Source organism: Lipomyces tetrasporus, assembly GCF_029532465.1.
Source record: "Lipomyces tetrasporus strain NRRL Y-64009 chromosome Unknown POJ06scaffold_7, whole genome shotgun sequence".
NCBI classification, from domain to species: Eukaryota; Fungi; Ascomycota; class Lipomycetes; order Lipomycetales; family Lipomycetaceae; genus Lipomyces; species Lipomyces tetrasporus.
The window spans coordinates 246322-271614 of NW_026611602.1; the positions used below are offsets into that span (position 1 = coordinate 246322).

Below are 25293 nucleotides of genomic sequence, written 5' to 3' on the forward strand. Positions count from 1 at the left end.
TCTTCTTGGTATGGCCGTAACTTAACGAACCTGGTCTCCGGTCAGTGACATGGGCTTGGCTAAGCCCCCCCGGGGAGTAGAGTGGGTTGAGTCTTATACTAAAACACCAGTCCATTCATGGTGTCATTTGTAATAGCCTAATCCAACGGTGTCTGCAAATTTAGCCCGATATCTAAATTATTGCAATCGCAAAACTTCGACAAAGCAATTTCTCATCAGGACATAGAGGACTCGTTTTCCATCCCAAATTATATTGACCAACATCATTGTCACGTTCACGCGCATCTACCCCCGACCGTAGAGTTATCGGATTTATGCAAATAAGCAACAGGTATTAAGACGCGATCACTGCCGAACTTGATTTTGAAATCCTATCATCAGTATATGGCCTTATTTGAGCAACCGTTTTAACCCTGGTAACTTCGGTTGGAGCAAAGCTGACGTAGCGCCCTTAATCATGGTACTGTCTGACGCAGTGAATACCCCCGGTTCAATCTGCTTCATGGGGCTGTAATTGACTGAGCCATAGAGGTTCCCTGATCCGAGATGGTCCAGTCCCTGCCAGACTGAATGATCAGCCTGATCCCGCTGGGTTTTTGAACCAATTAATCTAGTGATATCCTTAGGTATATATGCCGATATAAAATCCCACGAGTCCTTTAATATATTCTGAACCTGCGGTTCATAATTGCCGGCCACATCCGCATTCTGACACGACCCACCAAATCCGCGAGTAAAGAAGTTGGTATATGTGCTAGCAACACTTGACGAATTGGATGAGGCAGGACTAACTGGACGTCGATCTTCTGACTCTGATAACATGTAACGCATAAAGGTGGCCATAAGTCCGAAGACAGAATCAGCAGTTCCGATCTGAAATATGCTGGTAGCATCCCGTGCAGTGACTTCAGGGGCATCAGATGTATCAAACATAGTCCGATAGTTTCTACGAAGAGCATTATTACTCACATTAAATGGGAAGACTTCCTCAACAGCAGAATCCAACTCATAAATAGCTTGCTCAGATACACGCTCGTCAGATCGCAGGAATGCATTGACAGCATCTAAAGTATCATCAATACAATTGTGCACGTTATCGTCCGAATCAGAGGCCATCAGCGAAGGCTGTTCCACAGCCGCAAATGTGTAATGTTGGTCAGTAGTCGTAACCTCGCTGATCCGCAGTGCTTTCCCTGAAACAGTTTCAATAGATAACTCTTGACTTCCCGTTGCCTTAACTGAATCCTGCTCTTGATCATTCGGTTCTTCTTCATCTAGGTTCGACGCCGACTGATGGTCAGCGCTATAACCCGAATCATTGGCTGGATGGAGTTCATTGATCTCAACAACTGATGCAACTGGTGGGTCTTTAGATCGTAGAGTGCCCATAAGTTGTCCTACCTGGTGCGATATAGGATGCAAGCCTTTCGCGTTCTTGAAATACGTGGAATCTTTCGTCCTACCAAGTTTCGCATTCTCCTGATCTAAAAAACAAGAGGTAAACGACCACACTGGAAGCGTATCTTCAGGGACCGCATTTGCATCAAGCACTGGCTGTACTGCGACTTCATGAGTCGTAGTCGTGATGTCGGTGGCAATACTTCCATTATGATGAACTACACGATGCTGCACATCAGTTGCATCGACAATCACCTTCGCTGGCAAATCAAACGGGATTTCCTTGCGACTTGCCTTTTGGTTTTGTTTGGAGAATATTGTACGCAACGTGCGCTTCAATGTCTTAGAGGGCCCACGGCTTTTCATTGTTTTGGCAACACTGGCATTAATGCCGTAATCCCCGTCCTTAATAGTGCCATCTAAATCGTGATTAGGAATCTCCGCAGCGCTCGGTATGGTATCCTCAGCAGTTGGCTCTAACAAGAAATCTCTTTTACTGGGTTTCTTCGACTTGAAAAGCGTACCGAAGCGGAAAGTAGATCCTAGACATGGTTAGCACAATTATCATAGGAGTTCGGGCAGCGCATCGCACTTGTAGTGGCCACGTCTTTGAAGCTGGACTGCGTAAACTCATGGTGCGACTCATCCTGCACTATGATATTAGCTTTCACACAGAGAAGCAGTCTCAAACAAGCAGATGTAAATGCTGTACATGCCTTACTACCGTTTTTCCCAAAAATTCTGGCAAATTTGGACTGTCTTCGCATAGTGAACTTCGGCAATATAGCGTTTGTATGGCCGTCATCAAGCTCGGACTATGGGAGTTAGTAGTTGCAGTCCAAGATAATTGTAACAGATACATACTGCCGACCACTTAGAATTTCGTGACAATGTCAAAGGCATCTCGCTGATCTGATCAGTTAGGTTACTGGTAATTGTATGGTCATGTTGGTGTTTGGGCGGCGTGGCAGGGCCAAATTCGGATTAGCCTAGCACCTCGTCAACAAATGTCACACAAAAACTGTGACATTTGTTCTTTTTGACCAAGTTATTGCATCTATTATCATACTAGAATATTTATATAGAGGTAATCTTTAGATAATAGATTTCAGCAGTAAATACAGTGCGATCCTTTCCCAGGGAAGGAGATGCCCATTCTACGCGATTCACATGATTGTCGCTCTACCAATTCTCCGAATCGATGATGAAATGCTGGCTCTATCTCTATTCAGTACAACTATGTACATAAGTTCGAATGTAGCCTACTGTCGTCAATTCTCAATTATACGAAATGACATCCAAGCTTATAAGCCCTTTCGAAGCGAAAGTTAAACCTCATTCAATCTCATTAATCTCGGCTTTCCCAGATTCAACGCAACATTTGCGCTAGCACCGTTTCGCTCGACGTCAAACACAACACGTAAACAATTTCGGGGTTGTTTCATCGATGACCATTGTCGCTTGATTGGACTCCTGGTCCTGGACATCTCACCCGGAATAGTGCCAGAGGATTCGACGCCCAGAAGGGCTAAAACTTTCGGCTTTCTCCTTCCAACTTCGATGGCGAGAGCACGATCATGCGTAGGATCTATCTCTTTGTGGTCGCTCACCTGCGCAGTGGCAAACTGCTCGTTTTCAAGAACGCTACCGTGTTCATAATATTCGCGCGAGGAATTCTCTTTATCGTCTTCTAGAGCGGAGACTCGTCTAACCGGACGGCCAAGTGAGCGGGATGGCTCACTCTGCCGAATATCGAACCTGAACCGTCTCGATCTTCTACTTCGTAATGGATCAGCCATGGTCACTAATTCCATAGCACGACAGATCGGGTAGCCCGCACACGGCACTGTGGAGACGCATCTCTGCCGACCGCAGCATGGAGAGATGGTCACAATTTCACGACACATGGCTATCAATAATCTCTTGACGCTTTGAGTTACTAACGTGCGAGCTGATGTGGGAGTCCAATGATTCGACTCGATATTTGAACTCGTTAGCGGGCCACTTGATCCCAAATATTGACAGCCACCTCATGCCCCATAGATCTGACGTGCGGCTCTCGACCTAGAGCTGAAACGAGATCTGAGGACAAGTTTATCCAAAATGTGCCCGTGCGGGACTGCATGCCAGCAGGGCCAGATGTGGCAAACGGCCCCATGTGCTGAAAGGATTGATGGCCTGCGGCAGATACGTCGTACGTTTTAACAGTGAGGTGTAAACCTTTGATGCCGGTGGGAGTACATCAATGGGTGCAAGGTGTTATGAGGCTGGCGCCTGTTTCAGGGATCACGCAGATATATGAGATAAATGAGCTCATGCGGCGACGGGACACAATGATGGCGTCTCTGGAATCTATTCGCAAGTCACTCGCTCACGTGAAATGTGTGTCTGGCAGAAAGACAACCTAGCTGGGGTCACAGTTGGTAACTGCAACGTTAATGGGGCCGGACTCACTAACCTGATGAAAATGTCGCTCATTTCGAGAGAGACAACTAGCACTCCAGAGCCGCACAATCGCCATTCTGTCTGGGTGACATCTAGGGCAAAGCAGCCAACAACGTCACTCCTAGCGTTACGTGCTAGTTGGTGTGGATCGTGCCCAGTGCCCATCTACTCCTGGATCAGACAAGCCCAAAGGTGATCCCTTGATTGCCTGCACCGTAATTTAGACGAAGCCTGTGTGATTACTTGAGAGCACTGTGATCAGTTTAAACTTGACTGGCGTGCTAGCTTTTGGTAAGTTTTCAAAGTCCCTTGTCCAGGAAAGTTTGGTACGTTTGATCTTTGCCTGACGACCATTGCAGAGCTAGACGTACTTCTGGGTGGCTGAGGTGCGTCCTGCTACGAACTTGCGATTTGGCAATTATGTGTCTAACATGAATAGTGTGTCTGATTGTGCTTGCAATATTTAGGTTAGGTCGTGAGACAGAGTACTTAGTAGTCTTCCTTTCTAACTTTTCCTAGTAGACTGAGCGCGGTAGCATTGAGTTCAGGTGAGAATTATGGGTGATCACAGGTCTTCTGGAAAACTTACCAGTCTAATAGGTCCAGTGTTTCGGAGTTATCGCCATGTCCCAGAGCGAGAGGCCAACGGAATCCAAGGCGTCTAGCAATAGTGCCAACAGTACATATCGATTCGCTAATGTTTTTAAGACTCTCACCCGGGGCCTTAAGAACTCTTATATCGCAAGTACAAGTAGTCCAGCCGCGTCATCTGTGTCCTCGTCTCAGCTGGGAGATGGACAAACTCCGAAAGATTCAGATGCCGATATCGATGGAGTGCTCGCTCGAGTTGGCAGCAACTCCAATAATGCAGAGAGAATTGCGGCTGCGAATGTACTTGCTGATGTGATAAGTCGCACCGCAATATCAAAAAGCGTCGTTGAGATCTGGTATACAGCTCAGGATATGCTCTTACCAACTAATCCGTTGGATGTTCGTCGAGCGGCTCTAAATTTATTGAACGCATGTATCGTTTACGACATGGATGAAGACTCTGCATCGGTAAACAAACTAGTGTATTACCGCACACTGGTGGAGCATCCTCTCGGTGACGACTTTGCTATACAACTCAAAGCGTTTAAAGCACTCACTAAGAATGGCCGTGAGTTACCGGTACTGGGTCCATCAGAGAGTCCGATGGTGCTGATTTTATCGACCTGGCTAAGAGCTATCTTCAAAGATGTATCGCTTGCGCGATCTGCGGCGAAAACTGCATTCCAAAATACCAGTAATGAGAGCGAAAGATTACGGCTTCCTAGTGAAGAGAATTTGCACAACTTATGCTCATTCATCATCAATATTATCAAGTTCAATTTCTTTGCATTTGACGAGAAAGATATTATATCGTTGCTAAAGGATATCCTCAATATTTGCAGGCGCACATCCAACAAAAGTGACATTATGGAGGGAATTGTTATGATAAATACGCTGACAGTGTACGGCAATTTGCCGCTGTCAATGCTGGAGCACAGTATTGAGACATTATGCGGCGCTAGTTCGGTCGTTCCGGAGCTATTCAGTTCCTGCTGGGAAGCTATATTGCATCTCGTGAACAGCCATCTAGCCAACAATGCGATCGTTGCACTATACAACATTCTTCGAGAGCCAGATAAGGTCCGCGGTCGGAGCGCTATGAAAGGCGCCATTGTCTTTTTACAGAATCTCCTTGAACACGAACCAGGGCAGACAAAGACATATAATTTGACTGTTAATTCGGTTATGCGATCCTATAACACCGTGATGACAATACGTGACGACATCTACATTGATCTCGCCGTGTGCACGAGTATGAAAGCGCTGATGCTGAACGGCGAAACATATTCCTTGATGACATACGAGGACTACAAATCGCCTGATTCCCCGCTTGTTGTCATTGCGCAGGCTTCGAAACGCGCATTCCTACCTGTTCCAGGAGTTGAAATGCAGACCGGAGATGACGAGAATGACGTGGGTCATTCGATCGGACAGTTACTTAACGAAATTCTGAAGAGACTGAAAGTGTTGTACCAACACGGGTCGTTCAACGGTCCACCAGAATCCCTCATTCAATTTTTCCTGGACGTCAACTCACACATTGACGAAGAGACAGCGAGTATTGTCGTCGAGTACTACGAGAGTGAGTATCTTTGCTTCCCCTCGTCGAGTGGCTGGCGAGAAAATTCCGAGGCACTTTTGGATGCCTTTTACCGCAACCAGCTTTGTCCATTCTCGCTCAGGACAAAGGTCATCCAGCACATGATGGCTGTGTACTGGATCGCGAAAGAAGTTTGCGACGAACGCATGGTTGATGAATTCCTTGAGAAAATTTTCCAGACTATCCGCGTGGAATCCGATATGAAAATACTCGACCAGGTCATCGACTTTGGTGTAGAGGTAGCGTCGCTGATTGGGATCGATGGATTCAGACAGCTAGTCAGAACATTCCGTGGGTGTATGCGCGCGCAGAATCGGTCTCTGATGGATGGAGATGATAAAGAGTCTAACTGGTCTGTGCTATCGATGACTCCAGCTGCAGCTGGACCGACAATAAGTACAACATCAAGACCGCCCACTTTAGGAATGTCGCGCTCAAGGGCAACGTCGTCTGCATCATTAACATCGTCACAGGCTCCACTAGTGCCTGACGAAAGCAAGGATGATAAGGTCACTGCATCACAGATTGTCGCTCGTGCGCTCGTCATCATGTTCATCAATGGCTTGGAAAGGAATGGAGAAAAGTCAGCCATCATTTACAAGGAGCTCCTAGAGATTTCTCGGCGGCCGGCAGACTGGGATCCGGAGACGATTATCACTATATATCGTCTTCTGTTTAGAATTCGCGTTAACAAAGCGTCAAGGGTGGTGCTTATCCAACCAATGGATATGGATGGACTCGCCGAAACCGTGGGACGTTTTGCTCCGAATATGACACCTGAGGCACGACAGACTGCAGTTTGGGTACATCCAGAACCCGACACGATATTGGGAGCTTCACTTCCAGAACGGGCGAGTTTTTACGTTACAATATGTGGAAATGACACGAAAGCGCAACTGGAAGAAGAGTACCTTGCTGATGGCGAAGCGTTCGGAAATGAATATTACATGAATCGAAAACGCGGAATTGCTAGTCTGAACATATCAACCTGGCTCGCGATTATCATCGGCCAGATCAAGGATGGGACGACTTGGGAAATATACTCTTTCATTGTCGCTCATTTCGCACCGCAGCTCTCCAATCTCTCCTTATTTATGGCGTCAAGCTCGGAAATTCAGTGGCTCAGATCAATAATATGCGATCAACTTACGGGACGGCTACCGCTGCTGGATATTCCAAAGGGTATTACCAGGGCGGACGTACAGGTTGTGCTGGTGAGAACCATGTCATCAATTATCGGTTATCAGAGCTTCTATTCGAAGATGGATCAAGATAATATTGTCAAGGCGCTATTGGTTGGGCTAATGTCATGGGAACGGATCGCGACGTCTTGTGTGCATTGTCTGCTGGTGTGTAGTTACGAGTTTCCGCTGTCCATTAAGAAGTTCCTGTCCCAAATTTTCACGAATTTCCAGACAAAAATTACTAATTCTGGATTGAGTGTGCACATTCTCGAGTTCCTGACTGCGATGGCACGGATTCCATCTTTGACGTCGAATTTCACGCAAGATGATTTCAAGCGAGTGTTTGCCATGTCTTTCAAGTACATGGAGCACGCAAATGATCTGTCCTCCTCATCATCTGCTATGTCGTCCAATTCGAATAAGGTCTGGTCCCAATATTTGATCGCATTGGCTTATAGCGTGGTGTCTACATGGTATTTGACAATGAGAATGGCTGATCGTCGAGATTTGGCACCGTTCATCATTCGTGGATTGCTGCTAGCAAATCGGCCGTCGTCGTCGTCTGCATCTCCCGGTGGAAGTTGTTCGAATGCGCACAACGGGCCAGGATTCTCCGGGGTTATGACTCCAAGTGATGAACGAAGTTGGGCATCAGTTGACTTGATATCACGCTTCACATACTCCGATATCGAGCTGAAGATGCACACTGTGTTTTCAGGACTTGGGCGTGACCGTCCACGGAACGAGGTTGTAGGAAATATCTGGATTCACGGAATCAGTATTGTATCGATTGAGACATTTGTGAAGACCGGAATTTCACAGGTGGTCGTGCGGCGTCCAACCGGAACAACCTCCTTCAATATATTTCCAGACAGCCGTATGCTGCCCGGCTGGGCAGATCCAGAATTGCTACTCTCGGGCGGATCGTCATTGTCGTCAACTGCCATGCTTCCCGGTGACACACCTACAGAGGTCTCTATCTCAGCGGACGATCAACTTGCATTTCTTCCAGACTACTTCTTCACTGAGCTTGTTGCAGCGCCGGAGTTCCAGTCTGTGCTTGCACCGGCCCTTATCCCAAATCCAGCTGACCCAGCCGTAGTACGTGCAATCAGCATGTTCGATCGTACACCTGTCGTCGAATTCCACAAGATCGGTATCGTTTATATTGGTTTGAATCAGATGTCGGAACGTGAAATCTTAGCCAATTCAGTGGGCTCAAAGTCGTACTTGGATTTCTTGGATGATATGGGAAAGTTAATTAGACTGCGTGGAAACAAGCAGGTATACACGGGCGGTCTGGATACGGAGCATGATATCGACGGGGAATACGCGTATGCTTGGTCAGATAAGATCACTCAGGCAATTTTCCATTGCACTACCCTGATGCCTAGTCGCCGCGTGGGGTCAGATTCTAGTCCGGAAAGTGATGAACAGATGTATGACGATGAGAGTTTATCGAACAAGAAAAGGCATATTGGAAATAATTACGTCAACATTTACTGGAACGAATCCGGTAAACCGTTTAATTTCGAAACGATTCGCTCTCAGTTCAACTTCATCAATATTGTCATTTCACCACATACTAAAGCAGCATCGACGTTTTCGCCGGGACCGTCGTCTGTGGCCTCATCATTACTTGGCGATTCAGCTCAATCGCCATTTGACTTCTACAAGGTCAGAGTACTCATTCACCCGTCGGTGGATGCATCTGCAGTCTTCTCGTCGCCGGCATCACATCTAAAGATGGTTGGAAAGAAGTCGTTGTCGTTGTTTGTTCGCAACCTGGCTTTTAACGCTGACATCTTTGCTGTTGTCTGGCACGCGCGGCCAGATGATGAATACCTGTCCAATTGGCAGTATCGGCTGCGTCAAATCAGAAATCTTAAAGATAGGACCAATGCTGCTATCGAGAAGGCGGCTACTACGGCTTTGGAACGGACAGGAGAGAATGACTTGAAGAGTGACAGAGAATGACTTGAAGAGTGACTAACTTGACATACGAATGAAGTATTACATAGAATGTACTATAGCAATGTTGGATATAGACGATTAGGAGTAATTTTAGCCGTTGGGTGCTCGTTGCACGGATTGCTTGCTTTATTTATTAGTATGTAAGATATTTGGTATGATTATCATTAGTCTGGAGTTTACAAGTTCTATGTTAATTATCGACAAGTGCCCTAACATCCAAGTGGCAAGCCCCTATTGCATCCGTAAATCGATTCCAAAAAGAGATAATGCTCCTTGGACACCTCATACATTTACTTCTGGTGATGTTTCAGCGAACAAAGCAGAAGTCAATTCTGCGCGCGTCATTCGCTTTCATCAGTCGGGAGACAATATTAGCCCGCTGCAAACTAGTTATTTCCCTGGCGATGGACGTCAGTGGTTCGGACCCGCCAGACTTGAGCACACTACTTAAAGGCACGGAGACTTGCGCGGATCATGCGTCCACGAGTGCCCCGAGCAGTATTCCGTCCTCGCGTGGTCTCACGGTCCAGCGACTCATCGGCGTCCATCGAGTCGACGACCACCTCGCTAGACGGTACCCCGACTGCGAAAAAGAACCCAAGAACCCCGAAAACATTTAGTACCAACCCAAATATACGAATGGCAGCAGCTATGACAGTTGAACAAAATAAGGTGCACAATGAGGAGCTATCCGTGGTCGACTCCCTGATCACAGAGTCCTCTGCGACACAAGAGGAGACCGCAAGGTTGTGCGCTGGGTTGATCCTCGATGGGCAGCTTCCTGTTCTTCAACGTCAGCTTCATACCGACTTTTTGAATATTCCTATGACGTTCCAGTTACCACCAACTTTTACTGGTCTGGACGCGTCGAAACCGTGGCTCATGTACTGGCCGATGCATGCTTTAGGGATCCTTGATCCTGACAGGCAAACGGACGACATATTTTCCCGGATCGGGCCTTCAGTTATGGCCTGTTTCGATGAGAAAGAAGGGGGATTTGGTGGTGGCAATGGCCAAACAGCGCACCTTGCTGCTACGTATGCATCGCTGAATGTGTTGGCTATATCAGGGGACAAGCAAGCTTGGGCGCAGATCAATCGAGGAAAGTTGTACAAATGGTTGATGTCGGTCAAGAGACCTGATGGTGGTTTCAGTATGCACGTAGGCGGAGAGGAGGATGTCCGGTATATAGCTAGTTTATTTGGCGTGTTGCTCTAACAGGCTAACATGTGATAGAGCGGTATACTGCGCGCTGGCATCTGCCGCATTGATGAATATCATAACACCGGAACTTGTGGAAGGCACGGCAGAATGGATCTCTCGCTGTCAGACCTACGAAGGCGGTATTGGAGGGGCTCCTGGTAATGAAGCTCACGGAGGCTACGCGTTCTGTGGACTAGCTGCGCTCTGCATCCTCGGTAACCCTGTGGATATGATCCCAAAATATCTCGACGTCGGCGATTTTGTCCACTGGCTTTCGGCGCGACAGTATCAACCTGAAGGGGGGTTCTCGGGCCGTACGAACAAGCTTGTGGATGGCTGTTACAGTTGGTGGGTTGGCGGATGCTGGTCGATTCTAGAAGGCGCGCTCCCTGGAATTACTGTGAAGGACGTCTTGTGGAGCAAAGCTGATTTGCAAAAGTATATTCTGTTTTGCTGCCAAAGTCCTAGAGGTGGTCTGCGTGATAAACCTGGAAAGTATGCACGTCTATCTGTTCTATAGGGCTATTAAAGGCATTGCTAATCAGACCAGATCATCGGACTTCTACCATTCGTGCTATGCTCTCTCAGGTCTCTCAGAAGTGCAACACAGATATTCTTTCAACCCTAAGTTGCGCGTAGCCAAGTCTGGCGAATGGTCGTTTATGTGGACTTGCGAACTTGAATCTCCAGATATTGTTATAATTGACGAACAGAACATTGTTGGACCCCTGAACCCGGTGCATGTGCTGCCGTCTGGTGTTGGAGAGCGGATGCACGATTTTTACGCGTCTTTTGAAATGCTAGAACTGTAACTATATTTAAATTTGATTCTTCTCCAAAGGATCACATGGTGTTTGACTTTAACGTCAGGAAACTAAGAGTGATAGCATTGCTTGAGATTTGTATTGGAAACTGCATCGTTTATGTAGAAGATACTGGCTTCTTTTGGTGGAGGCGGTAAGAAACCTTCCTTACCCGGGAAGGAACCCTTGCCCTCGGCAGTCGGGTTGGTACAGGATGGTAATGCGACGGAGTTACTAAAGTTTGATTTTGAGTTAACTATAACCTATTCCATGTTTGTACTAGCGCTGAAAGTCTGTTTGAAAGAGTGTAAACCCTCGCCCTCATTGTTTACTTGCACGCGACTTGATGGTTCCTAAACAAGTTAATCCCCAGCTTCCGGCTTTTACCTACTTCTTGCTTTCGCTCTTGTGTTTAATACTAAAGTCTTTAGTTGCCATTATGAACAACGCTAACAGTCCTTTAAATTTCTCGAACTAAAGCCAAAAGTGTGCTTCTTGCAGGACTTTGGTTTCTCGCGATACGTTGCAAGAGCTTCAGCAAATGTTTGTAAGTCATGACGGCCGACCTCTGAAGAGTTGTAAAACTCGCTGTGAGCCTGTGACAATGTAAGCACTCGACGATTTCGGTGATGTCTCGAAGCCGCATCAATTTATATTAACACCAACCAGCGAGCGTTGAAAAGTGGTGGCAGACCCACGACACGAACAAGCTATGATCTTGACGACCATTATGCTACTCGTGAGGGGTTCATTGAAGCCGTATCGTCATTGCTAGAGCAACATGACGATCATAAGTTTAACCTTGCAGCACAGTCCCTGCGGATAAGGGCCGCTCCCTCAGCCAATATGTATATCGAGACGGATGTCTCCATGGCGACTTGTGCACAAATTGGTGACAGGGCTTTGCAGACGCGAGTTGCGATGATGCTCAGAAATTGACATTTTCGACTGCACAGGTTACTACATTCAGTCACGACGGTGCACCGAGAGAAATGACGAAATCAAATTCAGCTTCACCTGTTCACGTTCCACTGAACGCCAAACTGAGCGAGATCCCCTAGGAATTCAGCGATACACAAGTACGTAATCCTATATTGCATAAGGTAGGTACAGCTTAATTTGGAGCTGGCTAATACAATGCCAAATTTAATCCCGAAGGAGAACTTTGATTGCCACGGACAGCTTCATATCATTTTGTCGAAGGATAATGGGTCAGCAGTCATAGTTTACGACCATAAAGGTCATACTGAAACACCAAAGTTTCATGTGACCGATGAAGTACGAAGCTATATCGATGCGCATAAGTTCCTTTCTCCGGGCAGATATATCAGAACTTAATCCGAATGGCAGGTGACTCTCAGTTTGAGAAGACTGACTTGCACACGATAACTAGGCAACAAGTTTACAACGTGTGGCTCTCATTTACTAGAATACAATGGGAAAGAGATCCGATAAATGACTTCTTATCCGCCCAGCTTCTCATTGGAGAACAAGACGGCTATCAGCTCGTTGAAGGACTCCAAGAACCGGGCGTTTCACTGGCGTTCGTAACACCATGCATCAGTATTACAGTCAATTATGATCCGGTGAAAATGAGCGAAATATTTGTCGACTCTATATTCAACACAAACAAGCATGGATATGAGCTTTATTGTGTTCTCACTGAGTACGACCTTGTTTCTTTGCCTCTTTCCTACCTTCTGCTGGATACCCGTGGTATTCGGGAGGAGGGCAAGAGAGGATCGAGATTGACAGCATGGTTTACTGCTCTGCAAGATGCCGCATTAAAGCCCAATGTTATACACACAGATAAAGACTTTGCAGGTGCCTAGATATTAATCTTTCGCTGAAAATGCTATGATTCTAATTACGCGAAATAGAGGTGACCGCCGCTAGTCTTGCTTTCAAGAGAAACAACCCCGCGTACAAGCATCATCTGTGTCTGTGGCATAGTGTAACGACGCTGGACTGGACTGGACTGGACTGGACTGGACTGGAACTGGACTAGACTGGACTGGACAAGGTATATTCTTATTGTACATGAATACAAGGACTTCTTTCTTGACTAGATCTTAGAGGACAAACCCCTCCTTATATACTCGACCATTACTAAAAATAAACAAACTAAATATAGAGCAAAACTAAACATAGAAACAAAACTAAAACTAAACATAGAAACAAAACCAAAACTAAACTTAGAACAAACGAAACCAAATATAATAGCAGCAAGCGCGCCTGGTGAGGCGCAGCGGTCACGACACTGCGGCTCACGCGAAGCGGCTGATGTTCATCGGGTCCATTACACATAGCCTGCGAGCTATAGATCAGCATATCACTGGTAAAACGAAAAATACTGGGGCTCACTCAGTTCAAAATGCTAAGAATTCCATCCGGAAAGGCGCTTTGCAGAGTACTTGCATTTCTTGTCCGATGAGTCAGAATGGATCTTGTCGAATGAGTCGGGCAAAAAATTATGCACTCGAGAGCAAGCGGCGAAACTTTTCGCTATGATTAAGTGCCATCTTTTGAGGCACCCGCTACTGCAAAAGGTCGTTAACGACGGTGCAGAGCATCCACGAGCTCTTGTGTACGAAACGTATGAAGAAATTCATGCGTCTTCTATCCGTGAAATGCTTGACTACTGTCGATCTATAGGCCAGCCGAAGATCTTCCGATTTTTCTAGATTAATTGGTACCGACCTGAATACGCCCAAGTTGGGTCGCGGTGGGAGATTGCTTCAATGTGTGCGCGATGTGGGTCGGATGCCATAATCCCAATTTCGCGTACCACGATGCGATTGGAAAGTCACTGGCGAATCCTTAAAAAGAATTATGTTTCCCGTTCATTAAGTCGCGAGTTGACGTCCTTTGTTACGTACTGTTTACTGATCTTGTTCCTTCGCGTATTTATTGCGGTTAAGGGTCGAAGCGGGGCGCGAGGTGCCAAGCGCCTACAAAGACTTCGTTCAGGTATGGCGAAGGTGTGCACTTGCCATTGATTGTACAACTGTCCTCAAACGCGACGAAGTCTACTATGATAAAGGAAAAATGGGTCTGCAGTTGTCTTTCGTTTATTGTGAATTCGCGCTATCTCTGCAAACACCTGGTGTCTTTTTATTCCTTACCGCATCCCGATGGAAATGGTAGGTTTGTTGTGCGGCCACCGCCCCCATTTCGGCCGGAATTGTTTCAGGAACGTTTGCCACTAATTAATTTCAGCGATGTCCAGCTTACTGGTAGTGACGCTGTTATCAGTGCCGGTGTTGACCAGAATGACTCTGTTGAGCAATGATCCTCCATCTTTAACGTATGCCGAGGAGTTGGAGTCGCTCCAGCTTCTGCCTAGTGCCTACTGAGCATCCTGAGGCGGCTGAAGAGAATGACGAGGAAGCAATGGAGGCCCTTCGGGTCTTTGGTTGGGCTATAGAACAGTGCGAAGCAAATATGAAGAGACTCTTGGAATTTCTCGGTCCGTAGGTAAGAATACGATGAGAAAGGCACAGAAGTCTTACTTTCACATGCGTGGCCAAAACCAATCCCGAACACCCGGCAATGAATGACATAACCGACATTGCGTCAGTGGGCTATGCGGTCTTATTCTACCAAAATTAAACTATAAAGACTTGTCTTGCAATTGATGCAGTTCTGTCTCATTGAATTGAAGAACTTTGGGTACCCTTAAATTAACGGCCGAGATAAATATTTGGTGAGCTGGGGCATTTGCTTGTACTTGCAAATTAATAATTGTACTTCTAAGCTGCTAATAGAATTCAGGTTGCATTTTTTATTTCTTTGATATGGTTTGTGTGGTTGTTGGAAAGTAGTGAGATGTAATATACAGCAGAGATCGTGGAAGAATTTCAAGGTTTTGCACCAGTCTATTTTTACTATAGCGCAAAGTTTCCTTGAAGGAGGTACCAAGTCCAGACAAATGGTACGATGGTGTTAGTCCAGGGGGGTCTTGTGTCGATCTAAAGGAAGGTCTTCCTTACCGCCTCCACCAAAATAAGGCGAAGACGATGGTCACGTGAGTGACCACACGACTCGGGGCAAGGGTTGTGTATCGTTGGAAGCCCACGAATAATTTTCACGATGGGAATGAATTCTGATCAACGGAGCGCCAGGCATAATCTAGAACTGATTCTTCGACAAACATTTGAATCGCCTCCAAAGGCCTACGGAGTCTAGATTGGTCGAATACTTGTTACTTAATAGACGTTCTATTACTTACTGATTGTACATTTCAACGACTTCAATTACAGGCAACTCGGTGCAAATTAATCGCGTCACAATGGAGTCTCCGGAGGAATTGAGGACTGAGCAGATTCAGAACAGTCTGATAAAGCTAGGCTTGGGCGACCTTTCCAAGGCTCTCCCGTCGAATACTACTGACAAAATCCGCACCACTCCCGGAATTTCGCATGTGCTCTCGTTTTACGACAAGCTCGCGGCGAGGCGTGCTGCCAGTGGGCTCACCACTCCTGTTAAGTTCGAAGATTTTACAAAGGAGGTCGAGAAAGAAGTTTTGCCGACACTTTACATGTCCCAAGGACTTCGTGCGGATATTAATCAGACACTAAATATCAAGCCAATGTTCAACGTAATGCAGAGTTTCGCTGTTGGCAATGGACGAGACAGCAACTACAACTTTACCACTATATGGGGAACCGACAAGCACTTCCTGCGGGGTGGATTAGATAATGAATTGAATGTGAACGCGCACGGCGCCACCCGCATTTCAGACAGCATTATATCGCGATTCCAAGCCCACGCGTCCGACAAAGGCGCGCAGGTCGTTCTCGAGACCGACGTTGCTGGTCCCGATTTCTTCCTCAATCTCCGAACAATGAATCCCTCTTTCCTCGACTCTAAGCTCTCCGGCATTTTGGGCTTAAATTTTGCTCAAAGCATAACGAAGAGGCTTACTCTGGGACTTGGAGGAACCTGGCAGCGACAGCAAGCAGAGTATCCTGCATCTGCTGGATTTGAGCTGGGTGCGCGGTACGCGTCGGATACCTATATTGGCTCTGGTATCCTTACGGCTCAGGGAATGGCGACTTTGGGATTCACTCAGAAGTTGACGGATAAAGTGCAGGCTGCTGTCTCCACCCAGCTTGATTTGACTGGCATGTCTAACATGGCTGCTCTTATGGCTGGCGAGCCTCCAACTCCCTCAGGCACTACCGTCGCCGGTGTTAAGGTCGATTTTCCAGATCAATCGACTATCAGAGCACAGATTGACTCCACAGGCAAGCTTGGTTTCGCCGTCGACAGATTTGTTGCGCCTACAGTCAAGATGACCATTTCAAGCGAGTTGGACCAGGTTAAGAGCACGTGCAAGATTGGGTTGGGATTGCAAATTGAGAGTCAATCCCAGTCAGTTGCAGAGACCATGATGAAGTTGCAGACCGCAGATAGAGATGAAGCTAGAAAATTCATGGCGGATCCGCCACAGTAGTATGAAGTTGGGCAGTGTATTTAGTATAAAAATATCTTCTTTTTGTATGTACGTATATTATGTGTGTGAGATCGCCTTTCTTGGCTCGATGACAGTCAAAATGTCTGGTCCATAGTTGCTTTAAGACCATTCATCAATTAATCAATTATAATCAATTAACTAACTTTGTTGTTCTGGATTAATTATAGACGCTGAGGGTCTCGTGTTCAATCATTAAACATCCAAGGTTTCGCGGTTTGGGCTTCGCCTTGGGTAAACAAACAGGACGCGAAACTGAAAAAAATGTTGTGGCCGTAGCTTGGTAGCGTCGTACTGCAGGAAATCCAATTCCACATTACTCCACCATAGCAAAAGTTTGGTTCGGCAAAGTTTTTGAGTGCTAATTTCACCGAAGCATGGCATCTGCGCAAGATGTACAAAGTGTTGCTACGTTACTGCAATCATCATTAGACCCGGCGATCGCAAAGCAATGTATGTGTGCCTAGTCTGGTGGAAAACGGAATCAATACGGATTGATAGCTGATATTGAAGATATCTAGCCGAACTATCGTTGCGAGCTGCTGAAACCCAGCCGGGATTTTCAATTTTGCTCCTGCAGATCGTTGCTTCGAATGACTTTCTCCAGACGACTCGTCTTGCCGGTGCACTGTTCTTTAAGAACTTCATTCGAAGAAAGTGGAGAGATGAAGAGGGAAACTATTTGATTCCGGTGGGCGATGTGAACGCAGTGAAGAGCGAGATCGTTGGATTGATGATAACGCTGCCACCATCACTGCAGGTTCAATTGGGTGAGGCGATCAGTATCATGGCGGATTCCGACTTTCCAGATCGGTGGCCAAATCTAGTCGATGTATAAGTAGTTGCGATATTATTGGTGATAACTGCTGACTTAAAATAGGATCTTGTGTCTAGACTAAGTCCAAATGACGTTGCAGTCAATAACGGTGTATTGCTCGTGGCTCACTCGATCTTCAAGCGCTGGCGCCCATTGTTCCGATCAGATGCCCTTTTCATGGAAATTAAACTAGTGTTAGACAAATTCTGCGTGCCATTTATGACACTGTTCCAGCGCACTGATGAGCTAATCGCTGAAAATCAAAACAACAAGGCCGTCTTGGAGCAGCTGTTCCAGACATTATTACTTATTATTAAGATATATTTTGACTTGAACTGTCAAGATATTCCCGAGTTCTTTGAAGATCATATTGATGCTTTGATGGGACTTGTTCATAAGTACTTACGGTATAGCAATCCACTGATTGAGACTGATGTAAGGGCTCGTGTTTTCTTTGCTAGTTATGTTACTAACGAGCTGCAGGATGACGATGAGACTGGACCATTGGAACAAGTTAAGGCATCTATTTGTGAATTGATTCAGTTATACTCCCAACGATATGAGGAGGTGTTCGGTGCCCTGCTACCAAGTTTCGTGGACACCACATGGACTCTGTTGACGACTACTGGCCTCCAGCCAAAGTATGACCTATTAATTAGTCGGGCACTATCTTTTTTGACCACGGTCACGAAGTCGCGGGACCGTGCTCAGGTGTTTAGTTCAAGCGATGTCTTGCAGCAAATCGTGGAGAAGATTGTTTTGCCCAACATGACGCTTCGAAGTATGTTTCAGATCTTGTATTATGATACCATGTACTAATCCCGAGTCCAGCAAGTGACGAGGAGTTGTTCGAAGACGATCCAATCGAATACACGCGAAGGGATTTGGAAGGTTCAGATAGCGACACTCGTAGAAGGGCAGCCACTGATTTCTTGCGGGAATTGAAAGAACGATTTGAAGGTCTAGTGACTGATGTGGTCATGTCATATGTTCAACGATATTTGCAGCAGTATAGCGCCAACAGAAATGTCAACTGGCGACTAAAGGATACCGCTGTGTATCTCTTTTCGTCGGTTGCAGTCAAGGGTACCATAACTGCTTCGGGTGTGTCAGCTACCAATATGCTTCTTGACGTCGTCGGCTTTTTCTCGCAAAATATCGCACCGGACCTTGTTGAGCCTAGTACACTTCCAATTTTAAAGGTCGACGCTATCAAGTTCATTCATACGTTCCGAAATCAGTTGACAAAGCAGCAATTACTCGAAGCATTTCCGGTGCTTTCAAACATGTTTTTGTCGCCAGAATACGTTGTTTATACATACGCGGCAATTACAATTGAGCGCATTTTGTCGATTCGGCAACCATCATCGTCTCATTTGTTGTTTGATAAGGAAGATGTTGCACCAGTCGCGCAGGAGCTACTCATAAATCTCTTTGGACTGATAGAGAAAGGGAATACTCCAGAGAAATTGGCAGAAAACGAGTTTTTAATGAAGTGTGTAATGCGAGTACTTATGACAAGCAAGGACTCAATCGTCCCATATTCGGATACCTTGATTCAGCATCTCGCCGGTATAGTCATGGAGACAAGTAAAAATCCGTCTAATCCGAAATTCTCGCATTACACATTTGAGTCTCTTGCAATCGTTATCAGGTTCGCCTCACAAGCGAAGCCAGAAGCGTTTGACGGTATTTTGTTTCCCGTGTACATTAACATTCTCGGCCAGGACATAACCGAGTTCGTGCCGTACGTATTCCAGCTTTTGTCGCAGATGCTGGACGTGTCGCCACAACCAACACTGCCTGACGCTTATACGCAGCTAATTCAGCCGATACTGTCAGTGTCGCTGTGGGATGCCCGAGGTAACGTTCCCGCGCTCACCCGTCTATTGCAATCCATATTAGCAAAGTCACCGACAATTTTCGGATCAATGAACCTGTTAGAGGCATTGCTAGGTGTATTTCAAAAGTTGCTATCGTCTCGTGTTAATGATCACCTTGGCCTGGATTTGCTGGAGAGTATATTTTACTACATTCCCAAAGATCAGATTTCGCGGTACACCAGTCCTATTGCAAATATTATCTTAGTTCGACTCGAGAAGTCGCGTACAGAAAAACTGGTGCTGCGCGTGACTCATCTGATTTATTTTCTTGCCTCAGCACCAGCACCAGCGGATAAACTTCTGGGACCGAATTTTGCAGCGGAGCTCTTTGATGTCGCACAGAACGCACTATTTGGCGACATTTTTGAGCACTTTGTGTTGGCAGCCACACCGAAACTACATTCCCCACTGGATAGGAAGCTTGCGATGGTCGGACTTACGAAGATTCTTTTCGAGTCATCTGCTTTCCTGCAAAAATACAGCTCGAGATGGGAAACAGGTGCCCGAGTCCTCCTAACGACGTTGCAGTCGAATAGTTTGGTTGACGTGTTTGAAGTGGCCGACGAATTGCCTGAGGCGGACGAAGAATTATCCTTTGGTGCGTCATTCGTGAAGTTGAATGCTGTGGTGTGGAGGGGACTTGATCCGGCGAGTGACGTTACCGACATGAAGAAGTTTGTCGGTGAGACAGTTACCAAGGCAGGCAATGCGGTTATTGCTCAGGTCGGAGATGTGAGTGATGAAGTGAAGAGTGGGCTAGCGGCATTGGCGGTGTAAGGTGGTCAAAATAAAGTAGATAAGTCTTGTGCTCCGATTTTATCGTTCCAGTAGTTGTACGACTTACGATAGAGTTTCCGAGAACTGGGTCGTTGCAAATCTTGAATTAAACCATATCTGACGGCAACCGCAATTGACCCTGGGCAATCGCAGTTAGACAATAATATTCGAAACCTTTGGCAGAGTTTGTACGCTGTGCATTATTATCGTAGATTATGACGCATCGAGTTTGCCCGGCGTCAGTTGATCTGATGAACCTATTGTTTTGTCTCTCGCACCTCAGGCACTTATGGTTGCAGCTCGCAGCTGCAACAACTGGCGATCCCGGGAGTGGAACGATGTTCAACAGACAAATTGCGGTCGGCTTCCTAAACATGAATTTCTTTACATGTCAAGAGTCCGTACAGATAGTGCGGGACCAAGTTAGTAAACTGCCCACATTGTTAATATGTCGCCGCGATAGCGAGTACCAGTTCTCATACGGAGCCACATATGCTAGCCGTGTTTGGAAATTTGCTATCTTAATGCGGTAATCATACCATATGTGGACTAAAGCGTGCGGCAGAAGACCAGGCTGCACGGTTTTGGGGTGACACATTGGCGTGTCTGGCTGCACTGTGTCGGCGCCGCCTCCTGTCGCCTCCTGTTGTCTCGCGATCCATAATTGACGCCGACCAGCACTTTTTGGTTCAACTCGCGTCCTTCCTCAGTGCACTCCTGTCTAGGGACTTTACTTGTTGTCGGCTCGGCATTACATTTATATATCCTCCATTTCTCCACGTCATATATAGACTCTGCGCAAAGTCATTTTGTAGTTGTCCAATCACTCGTCGGTCGCATCCTATACTTACTGTCAAACAACTGCAATTTTGCACGGACACTCTAGACAATGGAAAAGGAAAAGTCGGAATACAGAATCGACGTGCCTGAGCGGACGACCGAGTTCGAGGGTGTCGGCGCCATGGCTGGCGGTGCGCAAAAGTCATTCGTCAATAACTTGGCCAATTCCCCCATGCTCTCCATCTTCTCGTACTGTGGCGCCTCAATTCTTATGACTGTCACGAATAAATATGTTCTTTCGGGATATTCGTTCAACCTGAATTTCTTCCTGCTCATGATTCAGGTATGTGCTTACAATTGACGAGTTTTCGTTCTTAACGGCTAAAGGATATAGTCAATTGTTTGTGTAGTCGCCATCCAGTCCGGCAAGTCGCTGAAAATAATCACTTACCGCGACTTTAACTTGCAGGAAGCGCGGAAATGGTTCCCTATATCTGCACTTTTGGTCATCATGATCTACACGTCATCTAAGGCGCTCCAGTATCTTTCTATTCCCGTGTACACAATTTTCAAGAATTTGACCATTATCTTGATTGCTTATGGTGAGGTTCTGTGGTTTGGTGGTTCTGTCACCGGTCTCGCTCTCTTCTCATTCGGTTTAATGGTGTTGTCGTCCGTTGTCGCTGCCTGGGCCGATATCCGCAATGCAATTGAGTCGTACGGATCTGAGGATAGTGCTGCAAGCAATATCGCTGCTCTTAATTTAGGCTACATCTGGATGTTCACTAATTGCTTGGCGTCCGCTAGTTACGTTCTTGGAATGCGTAAACGTATCAAGCTCACCAACTTCAAAGACTTTGACACGATGTTCTACAACAATTTACTTTCGATCCCTGTTCTTCTCGCCTGCTCTCTCCTTCTCGAAGACTGGTCGGCCGAGAATATTGAACGCAACTTCCCACCCGAGCAGCGCACTGCTCTGATTTTGGCCATGATCTTTTCTGGCCTCTCGTCCGTGTTCATCTCCTACACCTCCGCCTGGTGTGTCCGTGTCACATCCTCCACAACCTATTCCATGGTTGGCGCGCTCAACAAGCTTCCTATCGCTCTCTCGGGTCTCATCTTTTTTGAGGCAGCCGTCACATTTTTTTCTGTATCGGCTATTCTTATAGGTTTTCTCGCTGGTCTCGTGTATGCTGTCGCCAAGATACAGCAGGGCAGGAAGAATACTTCGCTTCCAGTTTCGAACGGCGGCTCTCAAGCCCGCAAGGATTAACCTAAGTTACGACAACAATGGTACAAATTCGAGTAGACTTTGGTGGTTGCATTTAGAAATATATGCATAGCAGGCGAGTAGATGGAAAAGTTTGTCCACAAACTTTATGGGGAAGCAATTGGTGGACAATATTTTTATTTGAATGTAACGATTCGTATTTACTACTTTTTCTATTTGTACGTTATGTCATGTTAAATAATTGTTGGCATTCTCCCCGTTTTTGCAGTTTGTGCGTTCCTGAGTGTCAGTGTTTGAGTATATAGAGTAATGGATCGGGATTGTTCATTCGATTTGCAATTTTATTTTCAAAATTCATATAGAGGAACTTAGTGCAGAATCAAGGATGTGTATATCCTTACCTGGACATGACGCTTGTAGACCACGTACACATTACAACTGAATCACTGGTGGGGAACAATCAAGCAATTGCACACAAAAGACGCCGAAAAATGACCACTAAATAACAATTAAAAAGTACGCAAAACAAGACAGACATGAACACCTAAGTATACAAAAACGACTCAAGCGGCGATGCAAGAAACTGCGAGCCCGTCCGCTGGAGCTCGTTGACCCATTTTCTCATGGTCGTGTCCAGCCTCTTTTTGTCATTGGGGTACTGCTCCCGAAGACTGTCCTCCAGTTCGTTATATCTTGCATGAATCTGCTGCAATAGCGCTTCGACATCATATGCGCGCTTCTCCTTCGCTGTCAAGCGTTTCCTCTCTAGAGGCTGGTCCGGGTTCATAAGTTCGAGGACTTTGTGGTTCTTTACGATACGGTCTGACATTGAGATATCATGCGAATGGCCCTCCTCGCTTGTTCGCGTTATCACATACTTAATTGGCTTCCAATTCTCATCGAGATTTCTAACGACCTTAATCTTCATATTACATTGACATGTCTCTCGTGGTTTCCGATTTCGCGTCCGTTTCATCGGTCGTCCGGGAGATTCTGTGTGCTGGTCGGCTGAGGCTACATCGGCGAGTCCATGGTTATGCTCTTCCAGCAGGGCGGCAGTGAAAACTTCGTCTGAACTAGCAGCCACGACGGCTGGGTCAATCGGTACTGAGTTCACGTCGTCTTCTGGCATAAGGGAGTGTGTCTCCTTCGGTTTCCGACTGGATTTCTCTGCCCTGTTGTCAATGCGGCATTGGTAGTACATGGTCTCCGTCAGAGTCGCGAGTTTCGAGTTCGAGCTTCTCCCGTGTATTTTGTACACATTGTCGACATAGGGAAAGAACGTATCAAATCTAGATAGTCATGTTAATACCATATTCGGTCCTCGTAAATAGAACTGGGCCTCACTGGTCTGGGGTCAGTGCTAGCTCTTCCGCGATACTAAACAACCTCGCCCGCCACGCGACAACATCCTCAATATTGACAGACTCGGCCATTGTGGTGGCAAACAAACACGACCAGACTGCCCTAACAGCTGAATGTAAGGAGACCTGTTGCGGCTAATAATTGATTTCGTAGACCTCGGCAGCTGTAAATTCCGACCAGCAGATCGTAAGTACCGGGAGGTGCTCCGATTGCCGACGACTAAAGGCGAGGTGCGATTGAGTGTCTCTATCAACAGGGCAAACCCTGACCCCAGTCACGACGAGCAACACAGTAATGAGCTATGCCATATTCAGGTTAGCGCTAGGATTGGAAAAACTGTATTTGGCTGCCGATTTTAACCCCACACGCCCCTCGAACAAACTCTATTGTCACTATCGCGGTAATCAATTGTTATGCTAAGATCAAGATTATTATCTCTAGAGTATAGAATTCACCAATCGATATTGCAGTTAAACGTGGCCTGATCGCGACAGAAATATATGACCGCAACAGGTGTGCGATACCTCCGTGACCCCCTGTCTCGATTCAACTTGCATCTGCTCAGTGAGACCTTGCGCCCGCACCTACCCACCTGCAGATTTCCTGATTTTCTCTGTTTGCCACCACGTAAGTCGGACCTAGTGTCTGGCGGATATGTTCCCGAGCGAGTAAGAATTCCGAAAAGCTGGCATTTTCTGTATTTTCCAAGTACGTCGGACGAGAATTCGCTGTATGCTGACGGATATGATCCGGTGCCGACCAGGATTCTTTTAAACGGGCAATCACGGCGACGCTGGCGCGGTGGTGAAATAGTATTCGGGAGTGGGGACCTGGTGTGCGAGGAGCCAGGAAAGTGCGTATTGACAGAGGAGGTGACTGTTGAGGGCGATCAATCTAGATGGACTCGAGTGGACGAGATCACCGTGCGACGCATGGCCAATTCAACGGAGACCGAAGAATCGGTTGACTACTCAATTGTCGAGACGCGGCATTTGGCGTATCTACCAAATAAAGCTACGAAGGAGAAGATTGCTGACCACTCTGGTAGGGCCCGGGCCATAAAGTGTGAGGTTAGCCCTTTTAAAGTCCGTTCTTGCGAGCTATTAACACATGAACAGTAGCGAATCTTACGCCATTGTTCCAAACGATTCTCACGCCGACGAGAGCTCTAGTTTTCAGGTTTTCAGCGCTTACCTTCAATGCCCATCGAATCCACTATGACCCAGTCTACGCCACCACGATCGAAAGACTTCCTGATGTCATAGTCCAAGGAACGTTATCTCTTGTCCTCATCATGTCCTGGATACAGTTCGATCCTCAGGTTTATTCTGCTCTAGGAATATCATATGCAGATGTACCCAAGAAAATAAAGAGAGTGAGATATTCCTGCGTGCAGAATGTCATTGTAGATAAGGAGATCAAGATGGGTATTGCGCCTTTCCCGGCAGCAATCGTTGGTGAGCAGAAATGGCGGATTTGGATTGAGCAAGATGGTGGTATTTGCTTAAAAGGCACGATTACGGTAGGCTAGATGTAAAATATTATTTGTATATACCATAATGCGATCGCTAAGCTGCATGACATACTTCAAACACAAATCAAGTTGAGGATAAAACACTTATATCATAGCTGCTGGAATCGTGCAACCCTAATCGACCATCGCCAGATTTGTACGAGATCACGTTGTGATCCGCTGCGACAAGCGCCGGTTGGTCGCCGTAACCCTAACCACTGCAGACTCCCGATTTAGATTAGCGGGAGCC

The 25293-nt window shown here is 46.5% G+C and overlaps 11 protein-coding genes across 11 annotated transcripts; 8 read left to right on the forward strand and 3 right to left on the reverse strand.

The window, feature by feature from the left end:
- Positions 1-252: 252 nt before the first annotated feature.
- POJ06DRAFT_127316 (uncharacterized protein) lies at positions 253-2287 on the reverse strand. Its single transcript, XM_056184324.1, has 3 exons — positions 2115-2287; positions 1991-2045; positions 253-1940 (listed from the first exon to the last, which is right to left on the reverse strand). Exons 1-3 carry the CDS (start codon positions 2163-2165, stop codon positions 391-393), a joined length of 1656 nt encoding a protein of 551 aa, XP_056042526.1. The 5' UTR covers positions 2166-2287; the 3' UTR covers positions 253-390.
- A 219-nt stretch (positions 2288-2506) lies between these two features.
- Positions 2507-3464, reverse strand: POJ06DRAFT_127320 (uncharacterized protein). Its single transcript, XM_056184325.1, has one exon. The coding sequence runs from the start codon at positions 3303-3305 to the stop codon at positions 2727-2729; it is 579 nt and encodes a 192-aa protein (XP_056042527.1). The 5' UTR covers positions 3306-3464; the 3' UTR covers positions 2507-2726.
- A 648-nt stretch (positions 3465-4112) lies between these two features.
- POJ06DRAFT_127351 (uncharacterized protein) lies at positions 4113-9431 on the forward strand. The gene is made up of 4 exons (XM_056184326.1): positions 4113-4134; positions 4283-4310; positions 4363-4391; positions 4444-9431. Exon 4 carries the CDS (start codon positions 4468-4470, stop codon positions 9193-9195), a length of 4728 nt encoding a protein of 1575 aa, XP_056042528.1. The 5' UTR covers positions 4113-4134; positions 4283-4310; positions 4363-4391; positions 4444-4467; the 3' UTR covers positions 9196-9431.
- Positions 9432-9560: 129 nt separating this feature from the next.
- On the forward strand, positions 9561-11533 carry POJ06DRAFT_255894 (terpenoid cyclases/protein prenyltransferase alpha-alpha toroid). The gene is made up of 3 exons (XM_056187950.1): positions 9561-10376; positions 10429-10890; positions 10946-11533. The coding sequence occupies exons 1-3, from the start codon at positions 9667-9669 to the stop codon at positions 11205-11207; spliced, it is 1434 nt and encodes a 477-aa protein (XP_056042529.1). The 5' UTR covers positions 9561-9666; the 3' UTR covers positions 11208-11533.
- POJ06DRAFT_282218 (uncharacterized protein) lies at positions 11243-13030 on the forward strand (the record flags this gene model as incomplete). Its single annotated transcript, XM_056190012.1, has 6 exons — positions 11243-11352; positions 11679-11788; positions 11872-12090; positions 12131-12277; positions 12418-12476; positions 12521-13030. 6 exons carry the CDS (start codon positions 11243-11245, stop codon positions 13028-13030), a joined length of 1155 nt encoding a protein of 384 aa, XP_056042530.1.
- A 675-nt stretch (positions 13031-13705) lies between these two features.
- Positions 13706-15221, forward strand: POJ06DRAFT_296113 (uncharacterized protein; the record flags this gene model as incomplete). Its single annotated transcript, XM_056190532.1, has 6 exons — positions 13706-13841; positions 13914-14055; positions 14169-14478; positions 14516-14543; positions 14631-14904; positions 14973-15221. The coding sequence occupies 5 exons, from the start codon at positions 13706-13708 to the stop codon at positions 14756-14758; spliced, it is 744 nt and encodes a 247-aa protein (XP_056042531.1). The 3' UTR covers positions 14759-14904; positions 14973-15221.
- Positions 15219-16834, forward strand: POJ06DRAFT_255901 (eukaryotic porin-domain-containing protein). Its single transcript, XM_056187951.1, has one exon. It carries the CDS (start codon positions 15490-15492, stop codon positions 16654-16656), a length of 1167 nt encoding a protein of 388 aa, XP_056042532.1. The 5' UTR covers positions 15219-15489; the 3' UTR covers positions 16657-16834.
- On the forward strand, positions 16827-20429 carry POJ06DRAFT_255903 (Cse1-domain-containing protein). The gene is made up of 5 exons (XM_056187952.1): positions 16827-17127; positions 17196-17506; positions 17555-17926; positions 17975-18272; positions 18323-20429. Exons 1-5 carry the CDS (start codon positions 17052-17054, stop codon positions 20149-20151), a joined length of 2886 nt encoding a protein of 961 aa, XP_056042533.1. The 5' UTR covers positions 16827-17051; the 3' UTR covers positions 20152-20429.
- A 382-nt stretch (positions 20430-20811) lies between these two features.
- Positions 20812-22497, forward strand: POJ06DRAFT_255904 (uncharacterized protein). The gene is made up of 2 exons (XM_056187953.1): positions 20812-21274; positions 21326-22497. Exons 1-2 carry the CDS (start codon positions 21041-21043, stop codon positions 22205-22207), a joined length of 1116 nt encoding a protein of 371 aa, XP_056042534.1. The 5' UTR covers positions 20812-21040; the 3' UTR covers positions 22208-22497.
- POJ06DRAFT_255905 (uncharacterized protein) lies at positions 22492-23900 on the reverse strand. The gene is made up of 2 exons (XM_056187954.1): positions 23513-23900; positions 22492-23457 (listed from the first exon to the last, which is right to left on the reverse strand). Exons 1-2 carry the CDS (start codon positions 23599-23601, stop codon positions 22710-22712), a joined length of 837 nt encoding a protein of 278 aa, XP_056042535.1. The 5' UTR covers positions 23602-23900; the 3' UTR covers positions 22492-22709.
- Positions 23901-25287, forward strand: POJ06DRAFT_255907 (uncharacterized protein). The gene is made up of 2 exons (XM_056187955.1): positions 23901-24595; positions 24649-25287. The coding sequence occupies exons 1-2, from the start codon at positions 24031-24033 to the stop codon at positions 25059-25061; spliced, it is 978 nt and encodes a 325-aa protein (XP_056042536.1). The 5' UTR covers positions 23901-24030; the 3' UTR covers positions 25062-25287.
- Positions 25288-25293: the final 6 nt, after the last annotated feature.

Excerpts from the sequence above, each read along its gene's own strand:
- POJ06DRAFT_127316 (XM_056184324.1), bottom strand. The coding sequence starts at position 2,165 with ATGCGAAGACAGTCCAAATTTGCCAGAATTTTTGGGAAAAACGGTAGT. Across the intron at positions 2,046-2,114 it reads TTGGGAAAAACGGTAGTAAG|GATGAGTCGCACCATGAGTT; the intron begins GCATGTACAGCA and ends ATCATAGTGCAG. Across the intron at positions 1,941-1,990 it reads CAAAGACGTGGCCACTACAA|GATCTACTTTCCGCTTCGGT; the intron begins GTGCGATGCGCT and ends AACCATGTCTAG.
- POJ06DRAFT_127320 (XM_056184325.1), bottom strand. The coding sequence starts at position 3,305 with ATGTGTCGTGAAATTGTGACCATCTCTCCATGCTGCGGTCGGCAGAGA.
- POJ06DRAFT_127351 (XM_056184326.1), top strand. The coding sequence starts at position 4,468 with ATGTCCCAGAGCGAGAGGCCAACGGAATCCAAGGCGTCTAGCAATAGT.
- POJ06DRAFT_255894 (XM_056187950.1), top strand. The coding sequence starts at position 9,667 with ATGCGTCCACGAGTGCCCCGAGCAGTATTCCGTCCTCGCGTGGTCTCA. Across the intron at positions 10,377-10,428 it reads GGCGGAGAGGAGGATGTCCG|AGCGGTATACTGCGCGCTGG; the intron begins GTATATAGCTAG and ends AACATGTGATAG. Across the intron at positions 10,891-10,945 it reads CTGCGTGATAAACCTGGAAA|ATCATCGGACTTCTACCATT; the intron begins GTATGCACGTCT and ends TAATCAGACCAG.
- POJ06DRAFT_255901 (XM_056187951.1), top strand. The coding sequence starts at position 15,490 with ATGGAGTCTCCGGAGGAATTGAGGACTGAGCAGATTCAGAACAGTCTG.
- POJ06DRAFT_255903 (XM_056187952.1), top strand. The coding sequence starts at position 17,052 with ATGGCATCTGCGCAAGATGTACAAAGTGTTGCTACGTTACTGCAATCA. Across the intron at positions 17,507-17,554 it reads GGTGGCCAAATCTAGTCGAT|GATCTTGTGTCTAGACTAAG; the intron begins GTATAAGTAGTT and ends GACTTAAAATAG. Across the intron at positions 17,927-17,974 it reads ATCCACTGATTGAGACTGAT|GATGACGATGAGACTGGACC; the intron begins GTAAGGGCTCGT and ends AACGAGCTGCAG.
- POJ06DRAFT_255904 (XM_056187953.1), top strand. The coding sequence starts at position 21,041 with ATGGAAAAGGAAAAGTCGGAATACAGAATCGACGTGCCTGAGCGGACG. Across the intron at positions 21,275-21,325 it reads TCTTCCTGCTCATGATTCAG|TCAATTGTTTGTGTAGTCGC; the intron begins GTATGTGCTTAC and ends TAAAGGATATAG.
- POJ06DRAFT_255905 (XM_056187954.1), bottom strand. The coding sequence starts at position 23,601 with ATGGCCGAGTCTGTCAATATTGAGGATGTTGTCGCGTGGCGGGCGAGG. Across the intron at positions 23,458-23,512 it reads CTAGCACTGACCCCAGACCA|ATTTGATACGTTCTTTCCCT; the intron begins GTGAGGCCCAGT and ends ATGACTATCTAG.
- POJ06DRAFT_255907 (XM_056187955.1), top strand. The coding sequence starts at position 24,031 with ATGACCGCAACAGGTGTGCGATACCTCCGTGACCCCCTGTCTCGATTC. Across the intron at positions 24,596-24,648 it reads TAGGGCCCGGGCCATAAAGT|TAGCGAATCTTACGCCATTG; the intron begins GTGAGGTTAGCC and ends ACACATGAACAG.